Consider the following 26,962-nt stretch of genomic DNA (forward strand, 5'->3'; position numbering starts at 1 on the left):
AATGGCCCCTGGCCCTCAAATTATCGAGGCGAATCGTTTCGCCGTATTCGATACAGAACCTGGTAAAAAAAAACGTAAAACGGGTAAAAGTGTTTCGGTTATGGATTTTCCAGAACTCCCAGATATAAAAGTTGACGACCCCAAATTCGTAGTTATGGAAGCTACTGACTCGGCCAAACCTCTTTCATACTATTCTTGCTTTGCAATTTATCGTGCCATTAAGAAAATTAGTGATTACGTTCACTCCATATCTACTCTTCGAGATGGTAAACTACTTCTGCTTGTCAAGAATAACGATATTGCAAAAAAATTCCTGAAAGTAAAAGAACTACCCAACATATGTTCTATATCAGCCACTCTACACGAGTCTCTCAACCAAGTAAAAGGAACGATATATGCTCCATTTCTAAACAACGTTTCAGAGGAAGAGATAGTAAACGAGCTCAGCTCTCAAGGCGTCGTGTCAGTATTTAAATTTAATAAGTTTATTGAAGGAAAACCCCACCCCTCGGGTGTTTTGTTACTAACCTTCAATCTCTACAAGTTACCAAATAAAATCGACGTTGCCTGGTGTAAACTTTTGGTACGTCAATATATTCCCTCGCCAATGCGCTGCAAAAATTGCCAGCTTCTCGGTCATACAGCAAAGCGCTGTAATCGTTCCCCCCTTTGTGTTAAGTGTTCCCTCACAACACATATGCTTCAATAGCGACCAATTCCAACGAAAATATCAAAACAACAAACACTAACGTTGACTCTCCTACCACCATAAACACTAACAACATTAGTTCTCCCAGCAACACTCAAAGATTAAATTCACCAAAAATCACCAAAAATAGCACTCAATTTAAAAACATCTCTCCTTTACAGCAAACTAATATTCCCAAATCGTCCATAGTGAAATCCACTCAAGCACTAGAAACGAACATTTCAACGACTCTACGGACAAACGGAACTAACCTCTCTCGCCGCTCCATAAACTATGATAGTCCTCCAAGACTCTCTGCCTGTAATGATTTCACCACTAACCTTCCCACTAATAATAGCACACCTCTTTCACAATACAAGCCATCCACTCAAATGACTTCACCATACCAAACAAACTCACTATTCTCTCCGTCTTCTCATTTCCAATCCCTACCTTTTGAACCTCTTCCTTCCCTTCCCCAAGTACTTGCCAACTCCCAAGAAGTAATTACATCCGAAGATGAAATTTAATACAAACAACACCTGAACATACTATATACAATATAGTATATAAATATATAAATATATAAACAAATTATTATTTCGCTCTGTCTTATTAATGACGTTTAAAATCCTCCAATGGAACATAAACGGGTACAACAACAATTATGATGAACTCTTATTACTCATAAAAGAGCAAAACCCAGACGTTATTTGTATTCAAGAAACACATATCTCAGTTACTCCCAGAAACTACATTTCCTGTCCTAGGCAATACAGCGGTTATTTCTCAAATTTGCATAACATCCAAAGCAATAAGCAAGGCGTTTGCACTTTAATAAAAAAAAAAATCATTCCTCATCAAATTATCGATTTAAATTCCTCAATATCATCAATAGTTCTTAAAATCAACTTAAATTTTAGCTTTACTGTCATTAATACGTATATACCACCCCAGCAAGTTTTTAACGAAACTGATTTGAAAGATTTACTTTCCCAACTACCCCCACCGGTTTTATGAACTGGGGACTTCAACGCGTGGAATACACTTTGGGGTTCCCGAAAATCAAACACAAGGGGTGCAATCATAGAGAATTTCTTATTGAACAGCAACCTAATTCTTCTTAACAATGGCGCCCCCACACATTTTTCTACCCACTCTTCCCTAACGAGCGTCGACCTTTCCCTATCCTCCCCCCAGCTCTCCCACAGAATCAGTTGGGAAGCTTCCTCTATTCTCAGAGCAAACTTCCACTTTGAAAAATATAAACATCTCCCAAAATTTATTATTTCACGGGCAAACTGGAATATATTTCAAAATGATATTTTAAAAATGTTACCCACCACTCCAATCGACAACATCAACCAAGCCACATCGGCATTTACAAAACTGATTCGTTCTGCGGCAAATAAATCAATTCCTCAAACCAAACGCAAGTCTTCAAAGATTTTTCCGATTTGATGGAACAAAGATCTTGGCCATATGCGTGACAAGAAAAATGAACACTGGAATACTTTCAAGAGATCAATGTCTGAAAATAATCTTAACAATTATAAAAAAGCAAACGCCCTCTTTAAAAGAGCTGTAAAGACGGCTAAAAGGAAAAGTTTTGAAGTATTCACTGCCAAAATCTCTCCTGCGTCAACCACCAAGAAGGTTTGGTCAGACATTAAACTTTTGACTGGTATCCCTCACAACCGCATTAATTTTATTAATACAAATCAAAGTATTCTGACGAATTCCGCAGATATTGCGGCAACCTTCGCCAATATTTGGTCCACATATTCCCACGATAGTAATTTTTCTACAGAATATATCGCAGATAAACAACATTGGATATCTGCCAACTTTACACCAACGAATATCTCTGCATCAGCAAGAAGCCTAGAGTGCGATATTACTTTCCGCGAACTAGAGTCTGCATTACAAAACGCTAAAGGCAAAACACCAGGCATTGATAGGGTATCCTACCCGATGCTCTCAAACCTACCTACAGCTGCCAAAGAAAGACTACCCTGCCTGTACAACAGAATTTTCCACAAAGGTTCATACCCACAAAACTGGCGGATAGCAACCATTATCCCAATTATTAAACCAAATAAACCATCCAACCTAACTACTTCTTACAGACCAGACTTCTTGCTATCCTGCTTAAGTAAAATTTTCGAAAAAATTATTGCACAGAAAAAATTAAATCACAGCCAACTAGCAGCTTGGAAGACAGGTCCAAAAGCTTTTAGAATAGTAAAAGCTTTTATGATCCTAAGGAAATTTCAGGTTCGCATAAACAATGTTCTATCTTGTTTGCATCCTCTCAATAATGGTATACCGCAAGGCTCCCCTCTATCGGTGATGCTTTTTATCATAGCTTTTGATAAATTAACTGAGATATGTCTTAAAACTAAAGGCATTAAACTCACTATGTACGCGTACGACGCTATTATTTATTGTAATATAAAAGATCCCCAAATTGCTAACAATATTTTTAAGAAAATACTAACAGAGTTTAAGAAATGGGGCATGAAATCTGGTGCAACAATTTCGATTCCAAAATGTAAATTACTACAAATTTGTAAAAAGACAAGATGTATATATCCACAGTTAGTTTTTGTAAATATTGTAATAGAATCCGTAAGCAATTTAAATATTTTGGGAGAATATTTTGATAAAAGATTTAATTTTCAGTATCAATGTCTTAACCTAAGAAATAACTTAACAAAAAGGCTACACATAATTAAATATTTAACTAGTAAACGATCTTTTATTCATCCCAACTCTCTAATAAACGCTACAAGAGGTTTAATACTCGCTAAAATCGACTACTGTTTGCCCATTTTTGGATGGTGCGCCAACTCTAATTTGAAACTTATAGAACCTCCTTATCATGCAGCGAGCCGTCGGTGTATAAACGCTTTCCCTACATCACCTATTAAGTGTATCTTGGCGGAATGTGGCCTACCAACAATAAAGGAAAGGGTATACGAAAGAACGATTCTACTGATTCCAAAACTGATATACTCTCCAAATGCCAGCTTACATAAACCGTAATTTACGCGTCACGACATAAACGGAACTTCAGGCTAAAATCCACTTTACGCCGTTGTATCAAATATGGAAAAGACTTAAACATATATCCGCCCTCTAAGTACAAGAGAGTCAACAAACAGCCGGAGTGGCTGTTAAAAAAAGAAACTATTAACATGTCCCTGCACACCTTCAAAAAGAGCAACACCAGTAATTTAGTATTTCAGAAACTCTTCTTAGAGTTAATGAATAATTATGAAGAAAACAATTGGACTGTAATTTACACAGACGGGTCCAAAGCGATAAGCACAGCTTTTGCTCTCACCAAACCAAATGGAGAAGTTATTACAGGCGGGATTCTTCCTTGTTACTCATCGATATTTACAGCTGAGGCCTTTGCTGTTTTCAAAGCCCTAGAATATGCGATACATAGCAAAGGCAAATTTATTATTTGCTCGGACAGCTTTCCTTGTCTATCTGCTGTTTGTAACATTCGCAACACTGCCTCACTTATATCGAACATTCGTGACCTGTGCGTTAAATACAGTCACAAAGTTGCACTACTCTGGGTACCAGGACATGTTGGTATTACGGGTAATGAACATGCCGACCACGCAGCTCGGTTTTTTGAATCAGCGCCAACCCTACAATATGAGCCACATGACAGAAACGACCTCTGTAATATGCTGGACCGCCACGTTTTCGAAATTAAACACGCGGAATGGAAACGTTTCGACCATTGGTACTCTACCTTCAATCCCACAAGGACAAAAGTGGTATATCCAAGAAATATATCTCGCCTACAAGCTACCATCTTCACACGTCTAAGGATTGGTCACACACAACTCACACATCAGCACCTCCTTACTGGCAAAGTAAAACCATCTTGCCCTCTCTGCACAAGCACGCTATCAGTTCATCACATCTTTAACGCATGTTCGGCTTTAGCGAGTATTAGGCAAAAGCACAATTTTTTTCCAAACTATCAAGATTTGTTGAAACTTCCTTCGTTTGTAAATATTATAAGCATTTATAATTTTATTACTGATTGTTACTTACAAAATAAAATATAACTTTATATTTAGCTGGTAACCTAAGATATTTGTTCATTCAGAGTCGATGGCTTTAATAGCTCGTACTCTTTTTAATATTAGGTTTAATATTCCTTTGTATATTTCTCCTAATAAATAAGTAATAATAATATTTAATTTATTCAAATTCGTTCTATGCTCACAAATTTAATCTCAAAATGTTGATAGACTGTGGAGAAAAATACCCGTACACGTAGACCCATTAAAATTTTATTGCATCTGTTAGCCGGCGTCTATTTCTCTGAACATTCAATAACGGATGTGAACGCAGTGATACTTTGTACGATTTGGTAGCACTTCGAAAAAGTTTACTTAAACAGTTCTGCTCCAGTCACTCATTGCATTCCCATTCATTTTATTCAGAACATTTTTATTTCACATTTTGAATGGCAAAACTTGCAGTTCAGCAGTCTAACCGAATCCATGGTGCATCGCATGCCAAACTTTCGACTCTTTCAATGACAAATATGTCAGCAGCAAACTATTGCCCCTTCCGTTGTCATGCCTTCTGACTCTCCCTCACCTCTGTCTATGTAGTTAGTCCACGCGCCTTCCGTTGTTGCAGAAGCCATTGTTATCATACGCTGTTGCTAAAGTTTCCATTGTCTGTCTGCTGGTTGTGCCAAAAATAAGAGCATCACTGACCTTATAGTTTATCTGTACACCAGCTGTTTGAGTTTATCAGGTAGAAATTGCTGGAATTTGTCATCTTTAAAATTTGCATAACCTATGCTACTAAATTTTAAGTTAATACAGGCTTGTGAAATGGGCGTAAAAGTATACTTGTATTCTGTGAGAATCTCCTGTCTCAATATGCTCTTACCTATCTGACTCTTTCCTCATCTTCTCAGATAACATAGTAGTTGATTAGTCAGCGAATGTAGACCAATTCGTTGAGGAATTCGAGGCACACATTGTATAAATTGTGATACTATAATCATTGAAAGTAGTGAAACGAACAAACAACTGGTCTAATAAAATAGAGATAAAAAGAAAGTAAATATCCAATTTAACACGGTAATCTGTAATAATGATGTTTTAGAGAGCATTACGACCATAGTTTCGTAAAATCGTTCTCGGAAGTGGAACACCATAACCCATCATTATTGAATAATATTCGACCGAACAGACCACGTCCAGCACGCAGTGAAGAAAATATAGCAGCGGTAGCTGAGAGTGTACACGAAGAGCGAGACTAGATTCGGCCGTTCGCCGCAACTGGGATTGACGTATGGGACGACTTGGCGCATTTTACGTCGAGATCTTAAATTGAAAGCGTACAAAATACAGCTTGTGCAGGATGTGAAGCCGCTCGACCTTTTCAAACGAGATTGCTTCGCTCTATGGGTTCTTGAAAAGTTCCAAGAAGATCCGATGTTTTCGAGCCAAATTCTGTTCAGCGGTAAGGTCCATTTCTGGCTCAATGAGTATGTAAGCAATCCAAATTGTCGCATTTGGGATGAAGAGCAACCTGAAGGGATTGAAGAGCTTTCATTGCATTAAAAAACAACGGTTTGGTATGGTTTGGGTAAGTTGCTAAAGAGAGTATTATAGTTATGTTCACATAACGGTTGTTTGTAACACCCAAAACTAAACGAGTTAGATATAGGGTTATATATACCAAAGTGATCAGGGTGAAGAGTGGAGTTCAAATCCGAATGTCTGTCTGTCCGTCCGTCCGTCCGTCCGTCCGTCTGTGCAAGCTGTAACTTGAGTAAAAATTAAGATATCTTGATGAAACTTGCCACCATAGGAAGGTTGCTTTCGAAAATGAGCAAAATCTGACCACTGCCACGCCTACAAAATGGCGAAAACCGAAAACACATAAAGTGCCATAACTAAGCCATAAATAAAGCTATGGAAATAAAATTTGGTATGAAGGATCGCACTATGAAGGGGCATATTTGGATGTAATTTTTTTGGGGAAGTGGGCGTGGCCCCGCGCCCTACTAAATTTTATGTACATATCTCGCAAACCAATAGAGCTATATAAACCAAACTTTCTGCAGTCGTTTTTTTAGCCACTTCCTAATACAGTCCAAAAATGAAAGAAATCGGATAATAACCACGCCCACCTCCCATACAAAAGTTAGGTTGAAAATTACTAAAAGTGGGTTAACTAACTAACGAAAAACGTCAAAATAAGAAATGGCAGATGAAAGCTGCACTCAGATTTTTTTACAAAATTGAAAATGGGCGTGCCATCGCCCACTTATGGGTCAAAAACCTTATCTCAGGAACTACTCGACCGATTTCAATGAAACTTGGTTTGTAATAGTTTCCTTACATCCCGAATCGTTTACTTTACAATATATAAAGTAAGCACTAGTGAAGATATCGGTGCAGAACTTTGCATAAATACTATGTTAATAGTGTGGCAGCCCCATTCTAAAAATCGCCGAAATCGGACCATAGGTTTTTAAGGCCCCATATATCGAACACGAGGACCTCGGTGCTTCTAACATAATATTATGGTTTCCAACTTTCAATGGACTTTATACAATATATATGACGAATATGTGAGTCAAATTGTGTATTATATAATATAAATAAAGTTAAATAAATAAATTGCGAGAGTATAAAATGTTCGGTTACACCCGAACTTAGCCCTTCCTTACTTATTTTCTTTAAAAAAGTAGGGAATCACAGAAGAACTTATCAAAGTTTTCAAGCAGTCTCTGATAACCTAGTGGATTTTTAATTTTTGTCAGAAAAACCTATCAAATTGTATGTACTTTTTTGGTAAACTTTAGGCAAAAGAAAACTCAATATAATATACATGGACATCATCATAGGCCAGCCTCCAGAAACTAGGTAGGCTAGGATCAGCAGAATGTATTGCATATACCAAGGATAAACTTCAACAATAATTGGCTTTTATTCGATATATATTATAATCCAACGAGAGCCACCGTGTAAATTAAGGTCTCAGCACACATGTTCCACAGAGGAACATAGTATCTAAAGTGAATTTTCTTACGGTCTTTTCTTTCACTTTACTGTATGAGAACAGATAACTGTATGAGAACAGATAACAGTTAGTATATTGTAAGATATTTAACTCTCTCGATCCTGAATCAGATCACGAAAAATTTAGCAAATGACACAAATTGCGTCATTTAGAAATTCTTTGAAGAAACTTAAAGAAGAGCTTATTGAGTACCAAAAGGTTATATTATTTTCGAATTTATGGAATTACGAATTGAAGAAAATTATAAAACTTCGGTATTACTCCAATAACATCTCTTCTCAAGCTCAAACAAACAGCTTTGCTGTATACTAACCTTATTAAAGTTTAAAAGAGTATACATACATATGTACTGCGTTTGAATTTGTATGAGCATAAATAGTTATCAACTCAGTTGAGCTTTGCGAACTTCTCATCCAGGCAATAACATCAAAAATTCTGTTTTTGCTTTGAAGGTGTTGAATATTTCATTGGTTGCATTTATTGAAACTGTGCACAAGACCACAAAACTGTCAATATACAATACAGAATATAAAATGCACACAAAATATGCGATATTGCCAAACTTTGGTCGACAACAACACTAACATGCATGTATTTACACACCCAAGAACTTGAATAACATGAGCGCAATTTATTGCGAAATAAGCGTGTGTAGTATGTGGTGGTTATCGGGCACCACCCACTGTGTCAGTTGCACTCACCATGCACAATGGCTGATGGTAGTAAACAAAACTGCACGCCATAAGATTGCCACAGCTGCATAATGTGACTGAAGAATTAAAATGTATAAGCGCATAAGTGCACGCAGAGCAGCCGAGTTGCATGTACTCGTTTGCTTATGTGCAACATGAAGTTCAAAGCAAAGTAGCAAATAACTTGTAAATTACTTTCTGTGGTGCCTGGCGCAAGCGTACATAGTTGCATGCATTCAGTGTATATGTGGCTCAGTGTGCCGTTACGTAGTTAGTTTTGCCCGCTTGCGGCTTATTAGATATGATAATATGCAAATCTCCATAAACACACCCACTCAGATGCGTGCACAATATTGTTCTGCCTTCAGCTAATGCTCGCACTTTAAGCTGCTTTATTGGCAAACGCAGAGCTGCCACATACACTCGTTGCGCGCTCGCACTTGCAACCATTTTGTATAAACTCACTGAAAAATTACTAAAATATGCTTACCATATACATATCTCCATGTCAATTGAATATACAGAAGCAGTGAAACAGGGTGCCACGTCACTTACCTTTCGCTTGGAGCGCGCCATACGTTGATCGCGTGAGTTCTCCGCCTCGCCAGGCGGTCGTTTGCCCCAGACCGCACATGCGATGCGGGTGTAGGTGAAGATGAGCACCGCCAATGGGACGATGAACTGCAGGGTCAGCAACGCTAAAGTATAATAGTAGTTGTGTATGTTGGAAGGCCACTCCTCGTGACAAAGGTACCTGCAACACGCAACAGAGGGGGAAATATGTTAATTAATATTTTATAACCAAATAATATCTTGTAAACTACCAGGAGCAAACACACAAAAGCAACAAGTTGCTGCTGAATATAGCAAAATGAGTGTATGATATATAGTACGTCAAAATAAAGGTGGATCTGAGAAAATCACTTGAAGGAATTTCTATTAAATTGATCTTCTATGCAATTGGAACAATCGTTAATAGGCGACACTATATGGACGCGTCAGTTGCTTTCGTATGTCGCAAGTTGAGATTAATTCACAATTGCGTAATTCGGAATTTCAAGATTCCTACAAAGTCAATGAATCCTACTTCTTCTCCCGCTTCAACTAACTGCAATATTTCAGAGCAATAGCTTCTACAATCATTCGGTAAAGAGGTCCTAGTCAGTGAAACCCATTTTTCGTTCTCCAAGAAAGATAGAGTCATGACATTGCAGTTATGACTTTGTAGTAAACGTATTTGCTGAAGCCAACTATGTCGATGATATCAGTATTTTAGGGAATTATGTACCCAAAACGGTCATTTGTCGCAATCATTGGGATGCTTACTGGTCACTGTCCAATAGGCACACATGCGGTGAGATTAGGAATCAAGCCAGAAGCTAGTGTCCAAAATTGTTTAGAGGAAGGCGAAGAAGAATCATCCAAGCACTTCCTCCTACAATGTCCAGCATTCGCGAGACTAAAGTTAAAACCACCCGATGGGCACACCTTCTCTAAGCGAACCCAGCGAAGTGACTGGAATCGACATTAGCCGACTTAAGAACTTGCCGACAGAATCCAAACGCTTTGTCAAATCTTGACATTCTTAGCGGTCCGTTAGAAATTTTTGGTTATCACAAAGGACAGTCTATGCTGTCTAACTGATATTCTCTGTAGATGCGAAGATCTATCCCGCGACCTAACTTAGCTTAACTCTCTGCAGCCAAACGTGGCTTAACAATGTGGGAGAATTACTATGGATCTTGTGCTATATTTTGTCTCTAACAATGATTTCTATTAGCTAGAATCACCGACCCCTATCTACTTTGATCAAAGAGACCATTATCGAAAAATGTATGAATATATGTCTTCTTTCTTAGAAGATCTAGCTCCATTTCAGCTCTGAAAATGCTTTCACGGGTGGTAACTTCTCATGCAATAATACAGTTATACCTTTAACATTTGACTATCTGAAGTTAACACCACTTGTAAAATTGTGAGTATTATTTATCTGTTTTATAACTGTATATATGTATAAGTCCTATATATACCATTTACTACAAAAAGGTAAGCTTTAATGACAAGAGACGGGTATGAACTATCCAACATAAAACGCCAAAAGAAGCGCTTTGCTACGCTCCTTCATCTAATCCACACCGTTGTCAAAGTCCACAACTGAACTCTCTTGTCACATTCGTGTAGTCAGAACAAGGAGTATGCGACTAAACCGTCAATTTTCAGGTGAACAAAATTGCATTTTGCGGTTTTCTGCAGCCAACAGCTATCGCGCTAGTAAATCACATTTTCTAACAAAAACATACTTATTCTTATGCAGAGTATGTACGAAAAGGCAAAATAATTTCACATTTATTTTCATTTTCCAGGAGTGTCTGGAAGTTTTTGCTTCACTCCGGTTTTTTTGTCCACCCTTTATGAGCCTCATCATAACGGTTAATTAATTGTTTTTGTATTTATATTTCGCATTTGATTCATTCCATTTAAGGACCCCATCCGTTGTATATTATACTCAGTTGTTGTGTTCCTGTTGTTGCCTTTAATGTTCTCGCTCTTGACTAATGATGACACTTTTGTTGGGCCATAACGATTTACTATGCGCAAATAAAATGTTAAATGCGGGCTTTCGCTGTTCATTTTATATTTTCTGCTCACCCGCAACAATCATCAAGGATGATGAGATATACACTTCAATTCATCCGTCCGTGCATAAACTGTTAAAAATACTACTCTCCATTTATAGTTAATATTAAAAAATTCCTACGAGTTTACTGGAGAATCCATTAAATGCTAAGAGTCATTCTCAGTCAATAACAAGACGGGTTAGGACCCTAAGGTCTCGGAATGATCTATGTTATCCAGTAAGGTAATACAAAATGTGTCTAGATAAATCTGCATCTCCGAAACAAAATTGGTAGAGAAGACATTCGATATCTCGCCCCTACCAAAAAAAAAAGAGATATAAAATGTAATTCTCTCCAACAAATGGTTGAATCATATTATTCGTCTCAGATTTTACTACAATTCTGAGGTATCTGAGATTGCCACTAGACTAATTCGGCTGCTTCTTGTTTGTTTTGAAATTGAGGATATTTGGGATCCACTATTGTACCACTTGTTACCTCTAAATAACACCTGCGAATTTACAGCATATCAAATGTACATATCCGTGTATCCACTCGAACTACATGCTTCCTTACTTTCATACTTTATTTTTTATACTACCATTTGTAATAGCAGTTTTAAAAAAAGTACTGTCATAGATCAAAGATAAGAAATTTTTACCTTGAAATTGTACACCTATTTCAGTTGCACTTTGCAATTAAAAGACTAGTCCATTTATTATATACACAACTAGAAACAATTGATTTTTAAATGTTTAAGTAAACTGTAGTATTTTAATTATTTAATTTTTATTTCAATTAAAGGAAACTCGTCTTAGCATCGGAGGAAGTATGGGAACAGTTGAAGTCTTTAAGGAAGTGAAAAATAGTAGAAATATTACTTTCAGTGGATTTTTTCAGCAATTTAGGGGTGATAGCTATAAACAGATTAGGATTTTTAAAAATCCGTTGAGGTAAGAGTGTTGCTGAATGGAAATACTGAAGATATTTAATATTGACCAGTAAGGAGTTTAAACCTCGTAATTAGAAGTGTGAGAGAGGAATATGGGCAGTCAATAAAGTAATTCAATATTTAAATTAAAGTAAATAATATTTAAAGGTGTTAATGTCATAAGTGTCAATTGTTTTTAAATAAAAACCGTTTTCCTCTGGCATGTAGATATACTCGTATATTTAAAATTTAATAAAGTTGTATCGTTAAAAACACATGAAAACGTTTTGCAAAATCTTACTGCTGTCTAGATTTAAATAAATGCGTCTGTAAATACATTATGATGCAGTAAAATCACAAACCGCCGTGGCGTATTAAAGTGTATTCAAGAATACGAGCCCGTAAAAGCTGTGGTGTTCCTTTGCAGTTTATTGCAGCAGCAGGATTTTATCTTCCTAAACGGCATTGTCATGACACAAGATGACATCTCCGCAGAATATGCACTTAATCAAAACATTCATTTTGCACCGAATACACTTGCAAAGCGATGAAGTGGTAAATACTGCTGACGCCCGCTACGGTTGGTAGAATATGCAGCGCAACAGTCAGTGGCGTATGAAGAATACGATAAAAAGGGGAATAGTTACTTGAAAGGTATGTTTTCAAAGATGGATTATTCATAAATATTGTGAAAAAATTGAAGAAAATCAAAGAAAATTACTACATACTGAATAGCATATGGCCTAAATTTGAAGTCAACGTCAACCAGATCCAATATTGTTTATTGATTGCTTTACCATGCCGTAAATCCATCCATTGATACTACTTCTTGCTGACATTTGTCATTTAATAGGGTAGGGTAGGGAAGGGTATGAAATACTTATTCAAAGCGTACCTACATGTCCCTAACAATTCCTGGTCCCTAGAAAGTGTTTACAGTTCACTTCGTATTTCCGTTAGAGAAACAATATATTTTAGTCATGAAAGAAACGAGGTATGTGGAATGAAACAGGAAGAAAGAGAGAAGATGGGTTATATGAGTTTCAAACCTTCCATATATTTCCAGAACTGAACCTATCAAGAAGAGAAATATTTATTTCTTAATACTATTATTAGGTGTCAATCATAAAATAGACGCTTTTTATTTTGATAGCACTTGGAGTTATCAATTAAAAACTATAATATTTTCAGAAACACTATATCATAAAAGGCTCACTCCATCCTTTTTCTCAGACCCCCAATTACTTTGAATAATCCAACCCTCGCCGTGTGCTCTGTCCAGAAGTATGTATAAACTTGCAACTTAACCTCAGCTGCTAGAAAGCATTTACGATTTTTTTCGCCGCTAAGTGGCTATGCGTGAGAGTTGAGGGCATTTATGTAAATACGACTAAACACACAGCACACACTTGAGTGTGGAAATACAAAAAAAAGTAGGCACACACACATTTTTATGCCACACACTGAACTGAGCTGTTTTCATTTCTTTTTTTTTCTCTTGCGCATTCTTTTTACTTCTTCTTCACACACATCTTCACCATCGCTTTGTCGCAAGCAAACATAATTAAATATGTCATATTCTGCAAATCTGCGTAACCAAACAAGACAGCCCAGAGACTGTGTTGTCAGGCTCAGTGGCCAGACTGGGTGTGCCAAGATTTACATATGTATATATATTATAGAAGTATGTATGTGTGTAACTATATTTAGCATTTACGTTATCTTGCCCAAGAACTTGCGCAGTTTTGCGGAAATAGTGAATGTGTCAAAACGTTTTTGAAAAATGTTACATAACAACTACGAGCGCCATAATTCATATGCCGTTTCAATGCTAAGTACCACAAGTTGGAAATATACTTCTCTTTATTTCAGTGCACACATGCGGCAAGAGCCATACTCGTATATTCAAATATGCGTAAATTCTGAGATATGTAATTTGTAAAGTTATTTTCTACTTGTATAGGGTGGTACATTTACTTTTACATTTTTCGTATGCTAGTGATAGTAATCACTCGCTGAGACGAAATAATTTGTTCTAAATAACTGAACAACGTCGAACGTTTGAAGAATGCCGTGACCTTATAAATGTGTGACTGGACCATCAGCACGCTATCGGTCTCTAGAACTCAGATATTTGCGAACAAGAACGATTCAAATTTTATTCAAACAATGCATGTTTTTCTTTCTCAAGGCCTAGTTGGTTCAAAATATATGCTTGAGTTCGAAATATTCACCGCATCCGCGAACATTGAAATTTGTGACCGCATTTATTCATGTTTCGGGAATGCCTTTGAGAGGATGGTAAGTACCGAAGGGATACGAAAAATGAGTTTTTTTTTTTGTTGAAGGAAATTTAAGATAAATTCTTGAAACTATTGTTCATGAGTTTTCGATAGATACTGATATTGTGAAAACAAATTCAGAATCAGTCAGAATATTAAATCGAATATCAAGCAAGCAGTACGGGAGATAGAAACAGAAACTAATAACGATGTGACCTTTGATTGAATCATATTATTTTCTCCACCAAAAGAATCACTAAAAATCCGAAAAAATAATTTTCTTAATTTATTCCTTTTAATTTAAAAAACAGAGTCCAAATAATTAATCGTCGTATATTTGTTCATACTCTGCGATTATATGGTTGAGTAATCTATAATAAGTACATAAACATAAGCACTGAACTGTAAAATGATATACTAATTTACAGTTTGTAAATACTTATTTGCATACATTTAAATATTATATTTATGAAAAATATTTATAACTTTAACTTACTTCTCACACTCGATGAACCATCTCTCCGGTTGTGATAGCTTGGAGACAATTAGTATGGGCAGCGCCGTTGCTAAGGCGATTGTCCAAACGATTGCTATGATAAATTTCGCAAGTCTAAAAAGAAGAAGCACACAAGTCATAATAAATTATAAGTGAGACAGAAAATGACAAATTGAATGCAATAAGAAGCAGGCATTAGTAACACTTAATCTAGCGTAAATGTTGAGATATTTTTCAAGTAATGTGTGCAATATAACAGTATATTTGCTGGTAGAATTTTTGAAGAAGACGCTGCAAAAATGGCTGCGATGAATAATGTCTACGATTTAATCATGTTTATAAAATTATTAATAACTGCAATTTACATGTATCCAAAATTATGACATCACCCACTTTTATGTGAAATATCGTATTTCAGAAAATTTACAATAGATTAATCAACAAATATAATGGAATAAAACCTGGAAAAATTAGTGCTTGTAAAGGTCTAGTTCGGACAAAACCTTCTCAAGCCTCAGATCGAAACGTCAATATGTGAAGTATTTTGATGATATTATGAAATTTATTTTATTATTATGGACATCATATAGTTCAGATTGAAATTCTAATGATATTGGTCTAAACCCAGAACTATAATAACATAAATTTCACTCCCATACACGACAATAAATACATTGGTACTACCATTCAAAAACTCCAAGTAATTAAAAATATGTCAATCTACACTCGATCAAATATGTCTCTATCAATCAGATCGTGAGGTTTCTTAACAGTAAAGTTGGTACCAAAGATATTTTAAACCAACTCATAGATTATCAGTTCGGTTATCAGTAGTTAACTATACTAAAATCATTTTCAGCAAAAATTATATAAATCTGTTGACCTATTCCTCTAACTCCATGTAATAATACAAATTTAGTTACATCTGTTTGTATGTTAGTTATTCAGACGATGTATGTATATTTCTTATTATTTTCTAAATACAATCGTTCATGACTCCACCACCACAATACAAAAAATAACGGCAATCATTTTCAATAACTTCACCGACTTTTTTACTAAATTGCTAGTAATACGATATGAAATTGCTGTATTTACGGGCGAATAAGAAACGTGAAGTTATACCGTAAGAGGAGAAGAAGTTTTTCCATAAGAAGTTGCGCATGGCGTATGAGTAATTTTTTTATGGCAGCATGTTTGTATGTATGTGGTTAAAGACCCTCATATTACCTGCTTTCTTGTTACGTTCTGCAGTCACATATGCCTTCTCGCGACATAATTTAATGCTAAATAGAGACATTTAACTGAATGCTCAAGTTGTTTAACTCTACGTTGACGTTAGTAGTCCTTGTTATTTACTTTTCACCCTCCCGTACGTAACTCCGACCTAAATATTTGACTACAACTATTAGAGAATTATGCTAATACTTCATTTCTTTATGATAAGCTCACAGAATGCTGGCTGTTATCCGCAAACAATAGCACAGACGAACTTTATGACACAAAAGCTGGCTGAGCATATGTCTCGGCTACTGCCTCATAGTTTATTCATAAGCACAAACTATATGTATGTAGGTAAACGCGCCGTTGGATATGCTCGTATGTGTGTAAGAGTAATTTATGTTTATATGCGCATAATGAAACTCCCACTAGCATTTGTTGCGCCACTTTAAGTAGACTTCATTGAGGTCACTGAGCTTTTTTCTTACTGCGTCTCTTCTCTATGGTGCGCAACAATTAATTCCCCTCATATGTATTAGCACAAAGGTGTGTAGGTATGTGGGGTGCTTCCTTTTTGCGTGTGTACGACTACATAGTAGTCTAACCTATTTGTTATAGTCACTGTACGTACATCATTTATATACTGTATAAATAATTTATGTATGTAAAAATATACATAGTAGGTATATCTTTGCTTGGTTGATAAGTGCGTTTTTTATTTGAAATTAATATTAAAGCATGCTTATTCATGTGTGAGTGCAAAGGAAAATAGTTTTTTAAGACTTTATTCAGGTTTTCGACTCAACACCCTCTTGTGTAGTCACAGCCTTCTTTAGAGACTTTTTTCATAAAATATCCCTGTCCACACATTACTAAAACGTAATTGGAATATATATAATATCTTAAGAAACTAGTTCATATAGATCTAGTTTACGTATACCTTGGGGAGAAAGATGAACAGGATTTGCAACTTAAGCTCTATGTCACCTTTATATTATTAGAGATCTTATATAAGATTTATTTATTATTCAACGTAGTTAGCTTCGAGGGCAGTGATTTACCAGTCTGAACAATAAGGTATTCTTTCCCGGGAGCATTCTTTTAAAGCCTGATTACAGTAATATTCTTGTAGAAACAGATTCCGAGGATTCGTGAAAGCGAAAGCAAAAATTGTCCGAACCTCACTTGTCTATTTGCCACTTTTCTTTATCTAAAGTGCTTATTACATTTTAATAAATTGGTGGTTTAATTGTAATTAACAAGGGATGTAGTTTCTACTTTCAGATGAACGCTTTCAATAGTACTTCACTTTATACTATTATATATTTTTATAAAGTATACAAGACACAAAAACTTCTAACTTCTTTTCTTATGCGAACTTTTTGAGCGAACAATCACATGCTTATCACATCCGCTTCCTTCGACAGACCATTGCCCAACCGCCCTTATAAAAAACTAATTTCATGAATTCATTTTGTCAGCGAAAAGTTGCACTATATACGAGTATAAACCATAGATAATTTGTACATATGAGTTTCGTATTTATCAGTACAAGGACATGAATACATGCGAATATAAATAATTGCGGAAACTAGGAGCTTAGCCTGTGCTCCTTATATCTATACCACATCTGTTTACATTTAGCTCATTTGTCCAGCAATGTTTTTGTGGTTCTATCCATGTAGGTCACGAGTTGTTGTGTGAGTATGACTGGTATGTACAGGAGACCAACCGATAAAAGAAGTAGACAAGAAAGTTTTTGCTGAAAGTTAATCAGAAAACTTCTTCAAATTGTACCTACTAATGCATAAAAAGGAGCAGATTTTTTGTTGTCCAACAAATTTAATATAATCTGGTATTGTGTGCATTACGTTATTATGTTAAGTTAAGATTATAGCGAATAATATTTATGAGGTATTTTGAGACACATGCGGTGAACAAGAGCTGCGGTAGTCAATGAGCATCATGCATAAGACGTGAATTTTAGTCCTGATTTAGTTTTTACACGAATGAAATGAGCTCAAAGTCAGTATTTACTTGAGTAAGAATTTTAACTCAATTTTTAAGCAAAATGATCTATGACCTTAACGGCATTTTGCATGCTTAACATGTAAAATCGTTCAACTGTTTCGTTTGCTGTTCCCAAAGTTGTAATTGGTTAATAGTCTTTAACGACGATATATGTTCATACGTATTATTATATTACTCCAACAATGACAATAATTTAGTTAAAATAAAAAGGCAAAAAGAAGGCTGCAACCGATTTAATATCCATATACAACATGGGTGAAAAGTGATTTTCCTAATTATGATCTCGAAATTCGCTCAATGCTTAGAGACCAAGTAATTATACTCTCGCAACACAGAGTAATATAGTTTTGTTCACATAACGGTTGTTTGTATCACCTAGAAATAAACGAGTTAGATATGGAATATGTAAATGATCAGAATGATGAGTGAAGTTGAAATCCAGATGTCTGTCCATCCGTATGTCTGTCCGTTTGGCCGTGCAAACGATAACTTGAGTAAAAAGTGAGATATCTTAATGAAACTTGGAACACATATCCCTTGGCACCCTGAGGAGGTTGTTTTCGAAGATGCAAAAAATTGGTCCACTGACACGCTCACAAAATTCCATCCAATTTTGAATTCCATCTGATTTAAAATATATACAAAAGTTGCTATAGAGAGTATTATAATTTTGTCCACATAACGGTTGTTTGTAAGTCCTAAAACTAAACGAGTTAGATATAGGGTTATATATACCAAAGTGATCAGGGTGACGAGTAAAGTTCAAATCCGGATGTCTGTCTGTCCGTCCGTGCAAGCTGTAACTTGAGTAAAAATTGAGATATCGTAATGAAACTTGGAACACGTATTCCTTGGCACCATAAGAAGGTTAAGTTCGAAAATGGGCGGAATCGGACCACTGCCACGCCCACAAAATGGCGATAACCAAAAACACATAAAGAGCTATAAGTAAGCCATAAATAAAGTTATGATAATAAAATTTGGAACATAGGATCGGATTAGGAAGGGGCACATTTGGATGTAATTTTTTTTGAAAAGTGGGCGTGACCCCGCCCCCAAATAGGTTTTTTATATATATCTTGCAAACCAATAAACCCATATAAACCAAACTTTCTGTATTCGTTTCTTTTAGCCATTTCCTTACACAGTCCAAAAATGAAAGAAATTGGATAATAACCACGCCCACATCCCATTCAAAAGTTAGGTGGAAAATGACTAAAAGTGCGTAAACTCACTAACGAGAAACGTCAGAAACACCAAATTTTATATAAGAAATGGCAGAAGGTAGCTGCACTGAGATTTTTTTACAAACTGGAAAATGGGCGTGGCTTCGCCCACTTATGGGTCAAAAACCATATCTCAATAACTACTCGACAGATTTCAATGAAATTCGGTATATAATATTTTCTTGACACCCTGATGACACTGGTGGAATATGGTCGGTTTACAACTACGCCTACTTCCCATATAACTCAATTTTGAATTTCATCTGATACCTTCACTTTATAAGATATACATAAGGAACCAATGAAGATAGCGAAATAAAACTTTACACAAGTACTGTATTTGAGCTGTGACATCACTTGTGGAAAAATTCTCAAAATCGGACCATGACTTTTCAAGGCCCCTGATATCAAACACCGAAAGATTTTCACCGAAAATATAGGTAAATCTCTAAATAAATTGCGAAAGTATAAAATGTTCGGTTGCACCCGAACTTAGCCTTTCCTTACTTGTTTAATTTAATTCTGAGGAAATATTTTTCTCCTAATTACGTGCGGACTTTTTTTCCGCATATATCGGTTAATATGTGAGATATCTTAGCAAAATTAATTAAGCATATAGTCTTGTATATAGAGTAGCTTGGTGGGGAAAATGAGTGAAATTTCTTTAGGAATTACATCAGCCCTCATATGCCATATATGATGATTTTCGTTATTCTATTGGACTTAATGCCGAATATATGGGTCAAACTGTGTATTATCTTAATAAAATGACATCAATTTATTGCGAAAGTATAAAATGTTCGGTCGCAGATGGTACTGTTTTCGATACTTTTTGGAAAAGTTGTCCACCGAATAACAACCAGCCTAAAATCAAGAGCTGGGTCACTTTGAAACCAATATCATGAGAACAATTGGATGAAATGTCAGGAAACTATGACAGTATTCTAGTAAAGTTTATTTCTGAATTTAAATAGGAGATCAGATAGACATATATATATATATTTATATTACTTTGTGATATAGCTATCCACAGTAAAGCTCTATCAAAACTTAAAGAGCAAACTGCATAAATATTTGCAACCACTGTCAATATATTTTCTGCGATCCCAGCAAAAAAAGTCTTTGCAAGCCAGCAACATATATATGTTAAGATTCGAATGATATACGAACGCCTTCTTCTAACGATGCCGAAATATCAAAAGAAGAACTGAATTAGAAATAACTGAATCATCTTTTGTATTTTACTTTCAAATCAGGAGAAGATAGTTGTCGAAAATGATTTTAATGAAGTGAGTACAATTTCATTAAGATCGAGACATTGGAAATATAAAAAATGTTGCGGTAAATATCTATGAGGAAAGTAAACAAGCTACTGTGTTATATAGGTCTTCGAAAGTCTATATTATATATCGGCTAATCTAAAACGTAACTAGATTTAGTTTAACCACTTAACACCAGGTAAAGTCAAAAATTAGTCTCTCTATTTGCTGGTCTCCCTCTTATTCCTTGCATAGAATGAAATGTAGTAACTCTTAAATATTGGAATATTCATTTCATATTTAGATAAATAGACGATGGTTCAAATAATAGTTTTTATATACATATAATAGTACAATTTTTATATAGTATAACAATATTATGAATATCTATATAGGTTCACAATGAAGCGATTTTGATGATGCACAATTCATAGTTGAAGAAACAAATATAAAACAATATATTGATTATTCATTGTTATTGATAATATAAATTTTAGAGATCGGTTTCGCATAAATTAATCAAAAATCTATATTTACTTAAGTTATAACTTAGCCTTAGCGTAAGTTTTATTGAAGAAGCCATCCTAGAACTCTCCAAATCGAAATCAATTGGATTCGCACACAAAGCAAAAACTTCACTATTTTGTTAAAGCCACCGTTAGCATTATTGTCATAACGATTAAGTGGTGACATAAATGAATTCAATTTATTTATTAGCGAGATGTATTAATAACACAAGCACTAATTAATTGACTATTTGCATTGCTAATAAGGGCGCAGCTAACTGCTGGCTCACAAATATTTAAACGCTCAACGAAATATTGAAGTTCATATGTATGTAACGGTATATTTTAATTGAACATATTACTCACTCATACATACATACTCGTATGAACACGCGCATAACATTAGTAAACATAAAGCGCTCACTTACGCCTGCCTAGCACGGGTGTAGGACGCCCTCCACTAAGCCGAAGTAAATTGGCAAATTGGCAAATATTTAATTTAGAGCGTTTTCTTAAATATTTATATTGATGACTAGTAACGAATCGTTTGCAATAGTTTGACGAACCAATATGAGTGTGTGTGTGTGTGTGTGTGTGTGTGACTCACTGTGCGGTTGACATGCCTGAGTGCTTGACTAACTGCTTAAAGCGCTGCTTGATTGTCAGCTTGTCAGCACAAATGTTTGCCTATTTGTCGCTTGGTCTATGAAACTACTGTTGACTGTGCGTGCGCGCCTGCTGGCTGACGTATGTGGGCGCTCACACTCTCACATACATGTACATTGGTACTAAACTGTAAGACTACGCTGTGCTATGCCACGCCATCCATGCTATGCTAAAGTACCATTAAGCTGCATTCAGCCGTAAAACAAAATATTAAGTTGCTGGGTAAATTTGTGTTACGCCTCAAGCGGCGCAAAGGCAAATAGCTTGCGCGTGTATATGTATGCGTAACAAACAACAAATACACACATGTATCTATATTTGTTGCTATTTTTGCGTTTTTTTTTTTATTTTTATAGGCACGTTGACGTTGGCAAAGTTGCCACTACGCGATGGCGCCACCACAGGAAGCACTTGGATGCGTTACACACTTGAGTGCGTCGCGTGTGAGCTTCTGCCATTTGGCTGATGTATTGCGGCTTCAAGAGAAATTCACGAAAATGTTTGCGTACACAAATAAATGGCATATCTGCGGCAAAGAATACCAATAAATTAACGCCGAATTTGCTAACGAATAATTTTCGTATTTCTCATATTTTTTGCGATGCTTTACGTGCTTCGTTGAACTTTCTGCACATTTTCGATAGCTTTGTAAAGTGATACCCAATTAATGCCATTATTTGGTTAGCAAATACTTTTTCACACTGCTTCTGCTGAATTTCATATATTTGTTTTACACATGCATGTGCGATTGTATGTGTAATACTGACAGATCCTCTGTTAATTTCATGCTCAAATAGATTTGATGGAGCTTTCGAATTTTCTGCTCATTTCGTTTTGTCCACTCCACTATTAACTTTCGTAGGAAAAATAATATTCAATTAGTGTTCGAAGAAATTTAATTTTTGCCTTAAAAAAATTCTAAAACAAGTAAGGAAGGGCTAAGTTCGGGTGCAACCGAACATTTTATACTCTCGCAATTTATATATTTAACTTTATTTATATTATATAATTCACAATTTGACCCACATATTCGTATAAAATCCATTGAAAGTTGGAAACCATAATATTATGTTAGAAGCACCGAGGTCCTCGTGTTCGATACATGGGGCCTTAAAAACCTATGGTCCGATTTCGGCGATTTTTAGAATGGGGCTGCCACACTATTAACATAGTATTTGTGCAAAGTTCTGCACCGATATCTTCACTAGTACTTACTTTATATATTGTAAAGTAAGTGATTCAGTATTCAAAGTTCTGGTATATAGGAAGTAGGCGCGGTTGTAAAGCGATTTGGCCTATTTTCACAACATATCATTTGGATGTAAGAAAACTATTACAAACCAAGTTTCATTGAAATCGGTCGAGTAGTTCCTGAGATATGGTTTTTGACCCATAAGTGGGCGATGCCACGCCCATTTTCCATTTTGTAAAAAAATCTGAGTGCAGCTCCTATCTGCCATTGCTTATGTGAAATTTAGTGTTTCTGACGTTTTTCGTTAGTGTGTTAACCCACTTTTAGTAATTTTCAACCTAACTTTTGTATAGGAGGTGGGCGTGGTTATGATCTGATTTCTTTCGTTTTCGGACTGTATTAGGAAGTGGCTAAAAAAAACGACTGCAGAAAGTTTGGTTTATATAGCTCTATTGGTTTCCAAGATATGTACAAAAAACCTAATAGGGGGCGGGGCCACGCCCACTTCCCCAAAAAATTACATCCAAATATGCCCCTTTATAGTGCGATCCTTCATACCAAATTTTATTTCCATAGCTATATTTATGGCTTAGTTATGGCACTTTATGTGTTTTCGGTTTTCGTCATTTTGTGGGCGTGGCAGTGGTCCGATTTTGCTCATTTTCGAAAGCAACCTTCCTATGATGCCAAGAAATAAGTGTGCCAAGTTTCATTAAGATATCTTAATTTTTACTCAAGTTACAGCTTGCACTGACGGACGGACAGACAGACAGACATTCGGATTTGAACTCCACTCTTCACCCTGATCACTTTGGTATATATGACTCTATATCTCACTCTTTTTGTTTTAGGACTTACAAACAACCGTTATGTGAACAAAACTATAATACTCTCTTTAGCAACATTTGTTGCGAGAGTATAATAAACAAGTACGGAAGGGTTAAGTTCGGGTGTAACATTTTATACTCTCGCAATTTATTGATATAATTTTATTAAGGTTACACAATTTGACCCAAATATTCGGCATAAAGTCCACTAGAATAACGAAAATCATCATTTACTATATTATATTCCTGAACCAATTTCACTAATTTTCACCACTGGCTTCAAAGTTCAGGTATATTGGAAGTAGGCGTGGTTGTGAACCGATTTGGACTAATTTCACTACATATCATTGAGAAGGAAGATATTATGAACCATATTTCATTGAAATTGGTCGAGTAGTTTCGGAGACATGGTTTTTGACCCCTTAATGGGCGGAACCACGCCAATTTAAAATTTTTTATACCATTTTGACTGCAGCTCTTCTGTACCATCCTTATAATGAAATTTAAGGTTTCTGATTGTTTTCCTTACTGAATTAAAGCATTTTTTGTAGTTTTCAACATAGCTTTTGTATTTCCTCGATTTTTGGACTGCATAAGGTAGTACTTAAAAGAAATTACTCTAGAAAGTTTCCTTGATATATATTTAGTAGTTTACGAGATATGTACAAAAAATTAGAAGGGGGCGTTGCCATGCCCACTTCCTCACAAACCACTTATGCCCCGTCATAGTGCGATCCCTCATATCAAATTTTTCTTCAATCGCTTAATTTATGGCTTAGTTATAGCTTTTTATATGTTTTCGGTTATGAGGGCGTGGCCTTCTTATGGTCCCAAGAAATACGTTTTCCAAGTTATCTCAATCATCAAGATATCTCAATTTTTACTCAAGTTACTCACCAGACGGACGGACAGCCAGACATTCGGGTTTTGACTTTACACTTCACCCTGATCACTTTGGTATATATGACTCTATATCTCACTCTTTTTGTTTTAGGACTTACAAACAACCGTTATCTGAACAAAACTATTATACTCTCTTAGCAACTTTTGTTTGAGTATACAAAGGATTTCCTCTGAATTCAGTGCCTACTTTTCCTAAATACCTTGTTGTAATCTTTTATAGCTTTTCGGTAGAATTGTCTATCTTCGTCAACATATGATGACCGACATTTTTCGAAGTTTTAACCTTATATGGCAAAGGCATAGCAGTATCAAGCTTTGCTTTAATTAAAATTTTTGTGTATACATAGCATGAACCCTATATAAGCTTAAATTGTAGTTTTCACTTAGAGCAATTATAAAGGAATTTCATGAATTCTTTGCTACTGCTAGTTAAAATCATTGAGCCATGATATTCCAACAGTTCGTGCGCATACGCTTACACATAACGATGTACATATACATGCTTCTATAATAAATGTCAAAGGACTATAAGCTCAAACGAATATTATGGAAGTAAGCTGTTAGAGGAGCAGCAAAGAAATAAACCGCTAACATGAATACAGTCACGCAAGCACACATATGCATGTAAATATAAGTAGATTCAGTTTATGCGCTCATAAAAGTTAAAGTTTATACACGACATCAGCTGGCAGCAGGTGGACGACATATGCTTGCGTGCTTGCTAAACAGCTTTAAGTTTTTTTTTTCTCTTTTTGAGCTTACATATACATATCTACATACGAATAAATACATATGTATGTATGAGCGGCTGGGTGCGGCTAAGTGCAAGAACTTGATCTATATGCGCTTTACGGCTGATTGCATAAATATCGCTGCAAAGTACGCATTGAAATGTTTAGTATCGATTGCTTAAGTATACGGCACGTAGGCGCTTAGCGAACGCGCCATGGCGTATGAGTAACCTTCGTAACAGTTTGTTGTGTATTAACTGGCGGCAAGTTTGTTTTCTACTTCTTTTCTTTTGTTTTGCTGCCAATATTTGCGCCTCTTGTAGTTTCACTTCTCCATAAATGTTTGTTAAGCGCTCAAATCCAGACGGTAAAGAAAAACAAACAGCATTCAGCTGGGAGACGTGTCAATATGAAATTTTTATTACCTCACGGTTGCAAAAATCAAACAATGTGCAGTTGAAGGTACAGTCTGTTGCAATTGTTTTTCAACGAGCTCGCTGCCAATTAGCCTGCTTTCCTGCCCACACACTGGTCCCTTTCTCTGTCTCTCTCTCACTTCCACTGTAGTACTGCCTTGCAATTTTTTTTATTTACTATCCCCCGTCTGCTCGTTGTTATAAATACTTAATACTGCCAGTACAACAATGTAAAGTGAAATAATTTAATTTTGAGTTTTATTATGGGTTTACGCGTCACCTTGCAGACGGCTGTTGGTGTGCACGTGACGGCTTCTGGCAAAGGAACAAATAAATTAAAATTATAAAAATTGCGTTCTTTGCGAGGGCTGCGTAGGTGTGTGTGAAAAATTGCAGTAATTCTTCCTTTTTCATTTTTTTTTATTCGCACTTTTCCGGATATGTCCTTTTAATTAAATATTAAGCAACGTAATTTTGGTGCAAAGACATTTTAAGGTTATTAAGCAGAAAATAAACAAAGAAAATAAATAAACTTCGGTTTAAGAGTAGGAACTAGGGCTCTTAAAATTATTCGATTAACCTGAAAACCGATTATTCGAATATCCGGTTTGTAACCGTTCATACGAATATTAACCGGTTAGTAGAACGAATAATCGTTCTTTGATTTTTGTTTGTTTTTATTTATGAAAATGTCAATTGTTTGCATTTTTCATGACTTTCATATTTTTCAATAAACATAGAAATTTAATGAACTTTCACTATTCGAATAGTCGACAACGAACGGTTAACCGAATAGTTGAAAATGAGCGGTTAATCGAATAGTCGATGACTGACGATTATCCGAATAGTGCAAACCGAATATTATTATTCGAATAATTCCCTATTCAGTAAATTCGGTTAGTCGATTAGTCGAATACCAAGAGCTCTAGTAGGAACCCAACACTATTAATATGAAAGTCATAACAACATATATCTTATTATCTCTGATCAAGACCGTTTCAGACCGGCATATAACAATTGAGTTTAAAAGTGAAAGTCGACTTAACACTACAGTTTATAATATCTATTTTTTATTTCCTCTATCTAATTGAGTTTATCTAATGTAAATTACGCAGCAAGATTGAGAGATTTAATGAAGATAATGGAAATGAAATGATTAATCGGAGAGTACAATATATAGACTATAGGCAA

General features: G+C 35.6%; 2 protein-coding genes across 7 annotated transcripts in view; one reads left to right on the plus strand and one right to left on the minus strand.

Moving 5' to 3' along the window:
• The window catches only part of LOC105215663 (RYamide receptor), a 274,717-nt gene that overhangs the window by 121,194 nt on the left and 126,561 nt on the right, over positions 1-26,962 (minus strand). For all 6 annotated transcript variants that reach the window (XM_054225774.1, XM_054225776.1, XM_054225775.1 and 3 more), the window contains exons 4-5: positions 14,794-14,907; positions 9,022-9,220 (exon numbers count right to left, since the gene is read on the minus strand). In XM_054225774.1, coding sequence (XP_054081749.1) covers positions 9,022-9,220; positions 14,794-14,907 — 313 coding nt within the window. The remainder of the gene's footprint in view (positions 1-9,021; positions 9,221-14,793; positions 14,908-26,962) is intronic.
• LOC105215655 (phospholipase A1-like) overlaps positions 1-26,962 on the plus strand; it is a 96,884-nt gene that overhangs the window by 24,532 nt on the left and 45,390 nt on the right. The gene's annotated exons all lie outside the window — the stretch shown is intronic.

This window comes from Zeugodacus cucurbitae, chromosome 2, assembly GCF_028554725.1.
Source record: "Zeugodacus cucurbitae isolate PBARC_wt_2022May chromosome 2, idZeuCucr1.2, whole genome shotgun sequence".
In the NCBI taxonomy this organism is placed as follows: domain Eukaryota; kingdom Metazoa; phylum Arthropoda; class Insecta; order Diptera; family Tephritidae; genus Zeugodacus; species Zeugodacus cucurbitae.